The following is an 11,775-nucleotide window of genomic DNA, read 5'->3' as shown; positions in this document are numbered from 1 at the left end:
AAAGATAAACAAATTGAAAATTGTGATAAAAATAGTGCCAGATTGGTGAAGTGGCCAAAAGGAAGTATTCGACGTGGGCCTGATTCGAACAGACGCCCCCGAAGGGAATAGATTTCTAGTCTATCGCATTAGACCACTCTGCCACCACGCCTTTTTAGATACTGAGAAGTATTGATATAACGACTATAAGGTACAATTTCGCTCAGCATTAACCCGTCGAAAGGCTGTCGGGATTCATGCCATTTCCTAAATAAGTTGCTAAAACTCTCGCAATTTGTTTCTTTGACTTATCAATACGAAATTCCTTCCTTGTTTCCACGTGCAATCATTCCGTATCACATTCGTCATCAGCAAAGTGGATTCAATCCCCAATAACCACCCTCTGATTCGCCCGCTCGTAACAAACCCATCTCTTCTCCTCCCTCACCAAAACGTAAACTCAAAAGGTTCGCCAAGGATTATAATTAACAACCAAAAAATGCCCTCTCACGAAAATGAATACGAGATAAATACCCATTCCTCTACCGCACACTCTCATGCCGATTTTCCGTGGTACTCCTTGCAGACTCGTATTCAAGATGCCATCGCCCCAGGCAGACTCATAATCGTCGGTGACGTACACGGCCGTCTGCCCGAACTGAAGAAATTAGTGAAAAAAGTCGCGTATAGCAAGCCCAATGGCGACAAAATTATTCTCGTCGGGGACTTGATCAACAAGGGTCCTGATAGTCCGGGTGTTGTCCAGTTGGCGATGGAGCTTGGGGCGAGTGCGATAAGAGGGAATAATGAGGACAGGGTGCTTGCTGCGCATTCTGCTATCAAAAGGGGGGAGGATACGAAGCTTGTTGAGCGGTTGAAGAGGCTGGCGCTTGAAGCGGAAAAGGAGAATGACAAGAAGGATGGCGAACCGGCCCCATCCGAGACGAAGGACGATTTGAAGTCAATATCACCAGAGGACCTCAAACCTTACAGTTCGGAAAGCGACTTTACAACTGCCGCCAATCTTAGCGATGAGCAAATTTCCTGGTTAGCCTCACAACCGCTAGTTCTACGGATCAAACTGCGAAAGGGAGCAACATCACCGCCCTGGAACTCTGGGACCCTGCTTGTCGCGCATGGCGGTCTAGTTCCCTTACTTCCACTGGAAGAACAAGATTCATGGGCTGTCATGAACATGCGAGGACTGGTATATCCAGACCCAGAGGCTACTGTCACCGAACCCATTCGAGCAGGTCTACTCAAGGGAGCCAAGAGTCGGACACGACGCTATGCGGCATATGGCGATGTCAATGATGCTGATATAAAGACCGAGCTATCAAAATGGGCAGATATTGTTAATAACGGCGAAGGCTTCAGTGGTCAGTACAAAGAGGGTGTTATTGGATTTCCTCTTGAACCCCGAGAAGGCGATTGGTGGATTGATGCTTGGAATCGATGGCAGAACTCGATTGGGGATCCTGAGAAGCGAAGTATCGTCGTTTATGGCCATGATGCAAGAGTTGGAATACAAGTTGGCGCAGACTCGCCCGAGGTTGCAAGATACACCTTTGGTCTGGACTCTGGCTGTGTATATGGGAAGAGCTTAACGGCTATGATCATTGATGAGAAGGAGGATGGTAAGGGACTGTCGCATTCGATAGTCCAGGTTGATGCGATCAAGAAGGGTGAAGGAAAAGAAGGAGAGGCGGTCTGATATCCCCAACCAATTCATCAGCTTGTAGAGGAGGATGCGGTGAGGGCTACAGATCATCATCGTTGACTGCTGCTATTGCTATCCAAAATCTCAGACTTCGCTACGTCATACTCTGGCGCGAGTCAACTCATACAAATGTGACATACTATTCGCCTTTAAACTGTTGGTTTTGTACAAGTCCTCGTTTTTACTTACTCATGTGAAACATGTTGAACTTGATCGCTTTCGGTAAGCGTCGTTGCTACCAAAAATGATGCTCCGATTTTGGTCCGACCTAAGCCATTTTCACGCCCTACGCAGAGCGTCACGCGCCATGAGCTACCTGCACTGATTGGATCAATGCTGTGTTATCATTCGCGAATGTCCCCAACTTATACAAGAGCAAAGATGATCACAAAAAGATGTGGAAAGTCGAAGAATAGTTATGATACCGATAGAATCATTGGGTTCTTTTACCGGATCGAGATTTGGTTAACTCGAATGTGCCAGAACTCTTGCGTTGGTATATGCAAGCTTTCCGGCTTGCTGGGCTTCAAGATGCAACATTTGGTCAAGAATGAAATCCCGTGATAGTTCTTAGATAGCTCCGATCACGCTCGATGTTCTGTAGTAAGAACGGATGAAAGTAATGATCCGTGCTCGAGCCTCTTGGCCGCAGCCAGAGACGAGCGAAAGGCGACACTTTGTGAGCTGTAGCATCAATGTTTAAACAACCAGGATCGGATCGCCATCGTTAAATGTAGATCTTTCTCGATATACAGAGTTGAATGGTGCCATTATCTATTCATTTGCAGAGCTCATATAGACTTGTCGTGCTCCATCGCCATCTTTGTTGCGTGATGAGAAGCAACAACTATACCGAAGCTGGGGTACTGCAGATATGGAGCATATCACTGACTGGATATTCGAATAAGCAGCTCTTGAAGAAGCGAAAAGAATTAGCCGGCTTGCAAGTCCAACGTGTTGTTCACTGCCATCGTAAATGGCTTCAGCGCCACCAGCGCTCAGAGCTGCACCCAGTGAGTCAGACCGTCTCCAGAGAAAATAATGAACCAACAGTCCGTAGAAGCAAGCTCATACCGCTAAAGTGACGCATGGCTTTATCTTCCTAGGGGATCTGATGAGATAATCTTATTTATGACTCGTCAGGTATGGAGAAGGTTTGTGCAATGCGCATGAGTAATCAGTTTAATATGGCAAACTATGGAGAAGAAAAGTCGGAGAAATGCCACGATTGCGGCTGAAAAAAGCAGATTATGCCATAGGAGGTAAATCGCCTCTGACTGTTTCGCGATGGAGACGTAGTATCGCATATTCGGTGTCACGAAATTTGGTCAAGGTGGGGGTTAGTGTCACTCCGATTCCGGAAAGTCAACGACGCCTTTTTGTCATCAAGAAGGCGCTCGATGACTGACTTTGCCTGGCCTCAACACCATCGCAAACTACCTAATAACTACAGGCGATTGTCCGCAACTCCATTGCAGGGACATAGGCCGAAGCAATGGGGTCCAGTGCACCGAGACGGCCGCCGTCGGATGACGTTGATGGCGATAGTAAGCAGATTTTCATCTCGGGTTTGAGATCCGCTAATGCGTAACCCGATAGTCTTGACCTTCTCGGAACTCGATTTTGCAAGACTTGGCCTTGCGAATAGGACTATTGATGAGAGAAACACGCCAATTCAGGACCAGGGAGCTCAGCAATCGTATTTTCCGCCTCAGAATGATGAGTTTTCGTTCGGTCATGAGCACCTCGATTTCACGGATGACTTGCTCAACTCCATGATCCCACCAGAACAACAAAGTGAATTCTGGCTTGATCCTGCATTGAGCCTGAATTCGTGGGAAACACCCGCTGCGGCACAGCCACCAACTGGGGGAAACATCTCGCCGTTGGCAACATCGGGTAATCGAGCGGGAACTCCGACAACGACATCCCCATTTGGAGTTCCTGGATTCGGTCAATCGTTCAACGGTTCTCCGATAGCTGAAAATTCCCAACGCGGACTTCCACGGAAACGGAGCCATTATTTTCGTCGTCAGCCTCATCGAACGGGGAGTGATCCGATCTCAATACCTCGCCATAACCATCAACGCGACAGCGCTCTAGATCCTATGCAAAGATGGCAAGAATCGCCCCCGGAAGCTGAAGCGGCGTCACTATCTGCCATTGCCGATGCACTAAAAAAAACACCGTTGAGAACCCGCTCATCCGCTGGGAGCCTAGGTCGAAGCCGTGTCGGGAGTCGCGCAGGGTCAACACATAGTTTAGGAAGTGCGACAAGCTGTTCTTCCGCATCGGTGGGATCACCTCAGTCTGCAACTCGAAAAGGTTCTTTGAAAGGGCGAGTCACCAAGTCAAAACGTTCTTCTACCACTAAAGGCAATGAACCCCAGAACAGACGGTTTCCTTGTACGTTTTGCTGCGACAAGTTCAAGAGTAAGTATGACTGGGCTCGGCACGAAAAGTCCCTTCATCTCGATCTTGCAGGCTGGCGATGTGCTCCTTTCGGAGGAGTAGTGGTATCTCCAGAGACAGGGCGAAACCATTGTGCATATTGCAGCCAACTCGACCCAACACCAGAACATCTCGAAACTCACAACCACGCGGGATGTCAAAATGACGATAAACTTCCTGTCTTCAGTCGAAAGGATCATCTTACCCAGCACCTTCGACTTGTCCACCACGTGAAAACGGTACCGGTTATAGAATCGTGGAAAGTCGAGGGACCGCCTGTGAAATCGAGATGTGGAATTTGCGGTCTTCGAATGGAGGCCTGGAAAGAACGAGTCGAACACCTGGCGAAGCACTTTCGAAAGGGTGATACGATGGCTGATTGGAAGGGCGATCATGACTTTGAACCGCATGTCAAAGCTCGTGTGACGAATGCACTGTCACCTTATATGATTGAGGTCGAAGGGAAATGTCCCGTGCCCTTCTCAGCGACTGATCCAAGCTGTCGAGACCATCTTCTTCAGATTCGAGAGAACGTTGGACGAACGACGGATTTTACCGATGGGGGTTTGAGTAATTTGGACGCGGTAGAGGAAACCGTAGCGCGACCGCAACACTCAATGACACAGGATAGCAGCTCCATGGCCTTCCCGGAGTTTCTGGTTCATCATCTTGGGAGATATGCGCAGCGACAGATGAGCCTCGGTGTTATTCCGACCGATGAGATGTTTCAGACTGAAGCCAGGAGAATCGTTTACGATACCGCGGATCCATGGGATCAGACGTTGGCGGATAACAAAGACTGGCTTTCGTGTTTTAAAGAACATCATGTTAATGGTTCTCCAGGTAACTGAGGGGTTCTGGAAGATGGTGAGGAGGACATTCCTTTGGACGTTTTATAGGTAGATTGGAAAATTGGTGCATGTAGCCTTGGACTGGGCATTAGATTACGTTATAATTAAAGGCTACATAGTAATAAATAAGATTGATGGTTTATATATGAATGTTCCTCATCGGTACGCCTTATGTTTACAAGGGGTATTGCTCAATGTCAGTGCTAGAAGGCGTAGGGCGTAGGGCGTGTTTTCTAAAGCGAGGTTCGGCTTCAGCACACGTATTACGGCCAATGAACTATGGAAGAATAAATTTCCGGCGTTGACTCCTATCAAAGATGGAAGGGAACATTCGAAAGGCTCAGTAGACGGGTGTAGTTTTGTTCAAAGTAGGGTTCGCGTTGCTTAGACTTGTGAAGCCACTGTGTACTGTACTTCTTCTATTTATAGCATCGCTAGCCCAAAATAAGAGAACCCTAAATCTTGTAGCGTACCAGCATTGCGGATCCATGAAACACAAATATACAGAAAGAAAAGTTAATAAAGACAGTGTTGCCACATGCATATCTCAAAACAGCATTCAACGCGAGAATGACAATTACCTATTTAGGAAATACGATATCTCTGTGCAGTGACACAACCCGATGACTTATCCGAGAGCGGAAACTCCGCTGTTCTCCGTTGACAAAGAGGCAAGCCGAAGCGCCCCAGTTTCCACAATAAAATTGTGATCACACCGACTGAAAAGATTGCGCAACACTAAAAGATAAGCTTAAAAACTGAGGAGTTGTTCTCCTCGTATGTGATTCTGTAGATTTCATTGTAAAATCGTGAAGATGAAGGTGCCGCTGTATGCTAGCGCTGGTGTTGCGACTTCTTGTGTTGCGTTCCTTTTTGGGTATGTTCTCCAATTGTGACAGTTCTGAGATTGATTGATTGTCTGACTTGCTGGTTTAGAATGGACACTGGAAGTATTGGCCCTATCACTACTATGGCTTCTTTCAACGACACCTTTGGCGACTTCTCCGCGACAATTCACGGCGTTATTGTCTCAACAATTCTCATCCCAGGAGCGTTGACGGCACTCATAGCCGGCGCTTTAGCCCATCGCTTCGGACAAGTGAGACTTATCGCTATCGGTTCAATCATATTTGGTGTCGGTGCTGCTATTGAGTGTGGCGCTCCTTATCTCGGTGTCTTCATCCTGGGTCGGCTCATCAAAGGCATGGGCGAAGGCCTCTTTCTGAGCAATGTCTACGTGCAAGTTTCAGAAATGTCCCCATCGAGAGTAAGAGGCATCATGACTGCACTCCCGCAGGTTGGTATCACCTCTGGTATTGTGACGGGGTACTTCACCTGCTACGGAACATCACGGCTTGGCAGCTCGTCTATCACATGGCGTCTACCTCTCGCCATTGTTGCATTTCTCGGCGTTCTTCTGTCGATGGTGGCTTTCATTGTACCGCCGTCTCCGCGCTGGCTTCTCTCAAAGGGACGAACGGACGAAGCTCGAACGGTGTGCCGACAGCTTGGTATTGACGAAGCTGAAGAGAAAGAGCTTCTCGCTCAGATACAGGATACTCCTGGTGGTTTAGATGGTGAGACATCTCTCTGGCATGAAATTCGAAATACTTTCCGAGATTTCAGATGCGCGTTCTCGGCACCATATCGCGGAAGAACAGCTTTTGCCTGCTTCCTTATGGGAATGCAGCAACTTAGCGGCATCGATGGCGTTCTGTACTATGCCCCCATTCTTTTCACAAAAGCAGGTCTCAGCGGTGAAAAAGCATCGTTCCTGGCATCTGGAGTTTCTGCCATCGTCCTTCTCGTTGCCACATTTCCCGCGACAATCTTCGCGGATCAGTGGGGTCGGCGAATGCAAAGCATCTTAGGTGGTGTCCTCATAGTCGGCTTAATGGTGATCATGGGATCACTGTATGCATCTGGGCAAGTCCATCCAGATCACGGTGCTGGAAGATGGGTTGTCATTGTTTGCATCTATCTCTTCGCCATTTCATTCAACCTCACTTGGGCCATTGGCTTCCGAACGTGGGTTGTTGAGAGCATGCCAAGACGGACGAGAAGCAGTGCTTCGAGTCTTGCGCAAAGCTCGAACTGGGTAAGTGAAGTCTTTAAGTATTTGTTGCTCAAAAGCATGCTGACATACCTAATCGGTAGACTGTCAACTACATCGTCGCTCTCGTGACACCAGTGTTGCTTGATGAGTCTTCTTTTGGCGCGTACTATCTCTTTGCCGGATGTAGTCTGGCGACGACTGTTATGGTCATCCTTTTTATGGGTGAGACCAAAGGTTACAGCTTGGAGGAGATCGAGAAGAGGCACGGGGAAACGAGGGAAAAGAAAATCCCATTTAACCTTTGAAACCATGTCACGTAAGGATAGCTTTCCCTTGTAATAAGAATAGAATAATGCTTAAATACTCTCATATCTATCACAAAGAAGCCCAAACTTTACAAAAGTTCGCCTGAGTGGATCTGTAGTCTGACAGACCCAGATTTAGGGAGAGGTACGATCCATCCTCCTCGCCCCTTCTCAACGCCAACATCCTTTTTCGCTTCGAGTTGCCACTCTTCATCACCTGTTGATTCAATCCATACCGCGGCTTTGGCTGCCTTGGGAGCACCCTCCGTCTGTGACAGCGTAAGGTCGAATCCCTTCCGAGCTCCTAGGCGGAAGCTGAACTGGCTGATGCATCCAGCATCAACTGTAACCATAACTTTGAAAGGCCCAATGAATATTCTCTTTCTTACAGCATCCTTTGGCTCAACAAAATACTGAGCTCCTATCTTTGTGAGTTTACCCCCAAAGGCGACAACATCAAGATCCTTGTCATCGGCGACGTAGGTGCCCGAGTTCAATACCGTACCAATCAAGCCACCGCCATAATCACCGGTGATACCATCCCACTTGAGAGTATCCGGCCGTGAGTGAAACGCGGCGCTGGGAAAGCCATCTTGATTGATGTTGGTGAGCGGCGCAGACGATCCAGCGTACCCAACACGGAGGAGGTAAGTGTCAGAGGAGTTATCTCGAAAAGCTGAGAGAAGAACTTGAGAGTTCAAGCCAGACCCGTAGTGGTGGATCTGTCGCTCGATTCTTTGGAGCTTTCCTCCGTAGACAAAGTCCCAGTATCGACGCGCATTGCCGTTCCATCCCCAGTGAGGTACGTTGGGCATATATCCCAGGACACTGTTGATCGTCTTTTGGACTGAGTCATCGAAGCCGAAGTGCCTATCAAGTTAGCAATAAACAACACGTCGGTAGTACTTGGATCTTACCTCGTCCAGTAGTATACGCCTTCCTGACCTGTTGAGTCCCATGCCATCTCACTTCCATATGGAATGTCCTGCGAGTGCCAAAGCTCAGCGCGCTTCTTCATCACACTCTCGACAGCATCTGCTGCAGTGTCATTACCCTCGCGCTTCAGATCCGTCAGAACCTCCCCAAACACTGTCTCGCCCATCAGACCAACGTCTCTGTATGACACGTCTTTCTGGGTCATCCGAATAATGGTCTTTTGAGCCTGGTCCAAGTACCAACTCCAAGATTTGGATGTTAGTTCGGGATATGCTCGTGCGACACGATACATGGACCAGTAAGCCACCACGACGTGAACATAATTGTACGCACGATCGAGACTCTCCGAAGCTTCTTTGTTCCAAGATGTCCAGGAGCTCCAGTCAATATCCTTACTATACGGGTAGTCCAGTTTGGGGTCGTAGTAGAAAAGGGACTTGCGCACTCCGTAGTCTTGCCTTTGAAGTTGACCCCAGATCGTCGTTTGAACGAACTCGTCCAGCTTGGCAATCTCCTCAGCATTTGGCTGAATCACCTGCTTGAGCATAGCTGCGACATAAGCACCAGTGCCACCCTCATCACTGAGACCTGCAATCCAGACCCGTGGATCCTGCTCGACGATTGCGCCCTTCTCATAGTCGTAGGTCATGACCGATGGAGATCTCTTGAAGGGGTCTGATGAGTCATTGAACCAAGACTTTGTAGTCAAGAAGCTTCCAAGGTCATTGAGGGTCTCTGATGTTGTCTTCGTGACGTAATAGTGGACAGCCTGCACCTTGCCATCATTGTACTTGATGCTGACGCGAACTCGCCCCCAAGCAGATGATGATGGGGTTAGCTTATACTTCGGAGTTTCTGGATTAAAGCTCTCGTAAGCATCTTCGACTTTAAGTGCGCCTCTTGGTGAGACATCGATTGAAGCAACACCACTATTGCTTAGAGGAACGAGTTGGGCAGGTAGGTCTCGAGAGATAATGTATCCAGGAATACCAACTACAACAGGAGTTCCAGTCTTGCGGACGGCATTGTCAAAGTCGCGAATAGACTCGGATAGAGAGAACCGGACACCAACCTTGAGCGACTCGCCAGGCTTCAAAACCTTTGAAGTTGGTTCGTTCCAAGGCTCTTGGTTCTTCCATTCATTCTCTGCCCACGCCTTGGTGAGGACCTGCCACTCATAGAACCCTTCGAAGGTCTGACTTGCATAACCAGTTGACTCGAACCAAGGTTCTTTCAGATCTCGGTAAGCCTCCAGTGGTGTCTCAGTTCCGTTCAACGGCGTGACGACGAGACCATTGCCAGTACCTTTGACCGGTGCGACACGGATGTGGCCGGCGTTCAGGCCGATGTAGGGATCTGCGAGAGAGCAGTGGGCTTGCATCTCCTCGGCTGTCCTGTTGGTGAAGATACTGTTGAACTCAGCTGGGAATCCCAGGCTTCCAAGCTCGATATTGTCGCCCCCACTGTTGGTGATGGTGAAGCGAAGACCGAGGTCACCTTTAAAATCAAGCCATTCCCGAGTGATGTTCAGAGGACTATCTGGCAGTGTCGGGCCAAGATCTGATGACGCAAGAGCAGTTCCCATGCTGACATTCTTCACAGGCTGCCGCTTTTGAGCAGAATCACCGCTCGTCCATGCTGAGACGCCTTGTTTGCGATATCTGTACGTGATGTCACCCCAGTGATACTGCCCATTCTGGGTGCGAGCATCGATTCGATCAAATGGTAAGAAGTCAAAGGTGTCGTCTGCCGAGGTCAGCGATACCAGGACTTGAGCGTCGCGAACGATGCGGGCTTTGAGGTTCTTGGTCTTGATGTCGATGTAGCCATTGCCGAGGCCAAGGTTGTCTTTTTGGGCCAGCACCAACGGTGCTGCGAAGCTGAGAACTGCGCAGAGCTGTTTAAGAGAGGGCATTTTGACTGAGATCACCTCACCGAGAGGGGTGCCTGTCCTCTCGTTGCGACGGTGCGCCCTTATAAGGCAGTGTGATCTGTGGTAAGGTTGAGAGGTTCAAAGAGGCTTCGGCCCCAACACAAAGGTAAAGAACACAAATGGGCAGTGTGATCAATTACAAAAGTTCCATGCTTAAGCCGAACTGGTATAAGTCGGGCATCATACTAAAGTTACCTCGGAATCATTATGATCATCCTCGACTTAGGCATATTAATTGAGGCAGTCTGGGAGGTTGATCACTTGAATGGTTTATCATGATTGGTACGCCTGTAGCTATACGCGCCCAGATGATCAGAACTGGATCTGGTAACCCCGGGCTCATCATCCCATGTCGGAGAATTGTCACCTTCCGTAAACATCAATCTATCAAGAGAGAAGTAATGCCGAAGCCGCACACATAAGGCAACACAATAGTGCTTTTTCTTCCCCAAACACAACCACAATAGAAGGCATCATTCATCACGCCTAAGAAAACACAACAACCTTATCATCAAGTCAACAGATCACACAGCTATTGCCTTGAACCTTAAAAACATCAATCTATAGAACCGGTCGGTACTCGAGAAGATGGGGTCAAATTAATTTGTCCTCGAGAGGGGGGCATCCAGTCATGGACGGAACCAGCATAACTACGAACACAGGGTATTGCGCAAAAATTAATTTAGTGATTACCCGTAAGCAAAAGAGTACGTGACGTCTACGGGCCATGCATGCAAAGAAGGTTATTTATACCATGTAGAAATGGCAAAAAAACATGCGGTTTATGTGGATCGAACACATGACCTTCAGATATCGAATGATGATTGAAGTTTGACTTCAGTCTGACGCTCTCCCAACTGAGCTAAACCCGCTTGTTGAAATCAACGGCGGTACTACCCTACATGTTCGCCACCGTCGCGCAATATCACGGAGACAGCAACTCTCTCCTGTAAAAATTCTTTCTTGGCACGCACTGTTAGTGCGGTGCTAGGAGCGGGATTTTCTGCAGGCCACGCGACCACACAAAAACTGCGGGGACGCTATCGGCTCCCTAACAGCAGTTTTCAGAGAAGGAATTTTGGAGAGTTCGCCTTCTCTGACAACACCTTTGTCGGATCTAATGGCGGCACCTCAGAACCAGAACGCCTTAGATATCGGAGGGCGATGCCCCGGGCATTCGTAGCGACATCCTTCCGATCAACGACGCCGATTGCGATGGGTTTTTCTCCTTTAAAGGCAAGCCGCACCGTCGGCCTCTGATCCCTTCCCGAGGTTTTTCCCTGCCGCCGCGACAGTCGACTACGAGCTACAACTTGGTTACTGGAGATTGTGGACTGCGTCAGCAGATGTAGTGATGCGCGAGAGAATTCTGGTCGGTGGAAAAAGTTCGACAATAGATTGCCCTCGAACCCGCTGACGGGTGACGGGCTTGAGAAATACAGCACCTTTTGTGCCATTGGTATGCTGGATGGTGAAGGAAGCGGGGTATCCTGTACCTAGCTAGCTCAGCACGTCTTTTGCTCCAGTAGGAGATTTGGCTTCGT

General features: G+C 48.7%; 4 protein-coding genes and 2 non-coding genes across 6 annotated transcripts; 3 read left to right on the top strand and 3 right to left on the bottom strand.

Moving 5' to 3' along the window:
* Positions 1–69: 69 nt before the first annotated feature.
* Positions 70–151, bottom strand: FOXG_20196. Its single transcript has one exon. It is a non-coding gene; the product is annotated as a tRNA-Ser (tRNA).
* Positions 152–356: 205 nt separating this feature from the next.
* On the top strand, positions 357–1,881 carry FOXG_09986 (uncharacterized protein). The gene has a single exon (XM_018389216.1). The coding sequence runs from the start codon at positions 479–481 to the stop codon at positions 1,691–1,693; it is 1,215 nt and encodes a 404-aa protein (XP_018247437.1). The 5' UTR covers positions 357–478; the 3' UTR covers positions 1,694–1,881.
* A 206-nt stretch (positions 1,882–2,087) lies between these two features.
* On the top strand, positions 2,088–5,151 carry FOXG_09985 (uncharacterized protein). The gene is made up of 2 exons (XM_018389215.1): positions 2,088–3,246; positions 3,299–5,151. Exons 1-2 carry the CDS (start codon positions 3,195–3,197, stop codon positions 4,999–5,001), a joined length of 1,755 nt encoding a protein of 584 aa, XP_018247436.1. The 5' UTR covers positions 2,088–3,194; the 3' UTR covers positions 5,002–5,151.
* Positions 5,152–5,816: 665 nt separating this feature from the next.
* FOXG_09984 (uncharacterized protein) lies at positions 5,817–7,362 on the top strand (the record flags this gene model as incomplete). The annotated part of the gene is made up of 3 exons (XM_018389214.1): positions 5,817–5,878; positions 5,938–7,099; positions 7,159–7,362. 3 exons carry the CDS (start codon positions 5,817–5,819, stop codon positions 7,360–7,362), a joined length of 1,428 nt encoding a protein of 475 aa, XP_018247435.1.
* A 49-nt stretch (positions 7,363–7,411) lies between these two features.
* FOXG_09983 (uncharacterized protein) lies at positions 7,412–10,379 on the bottom strand. Its single transcript, XM_018389213.1, has 2 exons — positions 8,280–10,379; positions 7,412–8,232 (listed from the first exon to the last, which is right to left on the bottom strand). The coding sequence occupies exons 1-2, from the start codon at positions 10,211–10,213 to the stop codon at positions 7,452–7,454; spliced, it is 2,715 nt and encodes a 904-aa protein (XP_018247434.1). The 5' UTR covers positions 10,214–10,379; the 3' UTR covers positions 7,412–7,451.
* Positions 10,380–11,007: 628 nt separating this feature from the next.
* On the bottom strand, positions 11,008–11,103 carry FOXG_20195. The gene has a single exon. It is a non-coding gene; the product is annotated as a tRNA-Phe (tRNA).
* Between the last annotated feature and the right edge of the window lie 672 nt (positions 11,104–11,775).

The sequence above is a fragment of the Fusarium oxysporum genome, chromosome 11 (assembly GCF_000149955.1).
Source record: "Fusarium oxysporum f. sp. lycopersici 4287 chromosome 11, whole genome shotgun sequence".
NCBI classification, from domain to species: Eukaryota; Fungi; Ascomycota; class Sordariomycetes; order Hypocreales; family Nectriaceae; genus Fusarium; species Fusarium oxysporum.
This window is presented reverse-complemented; position numbering and strand designations above follow the sequence as displayed.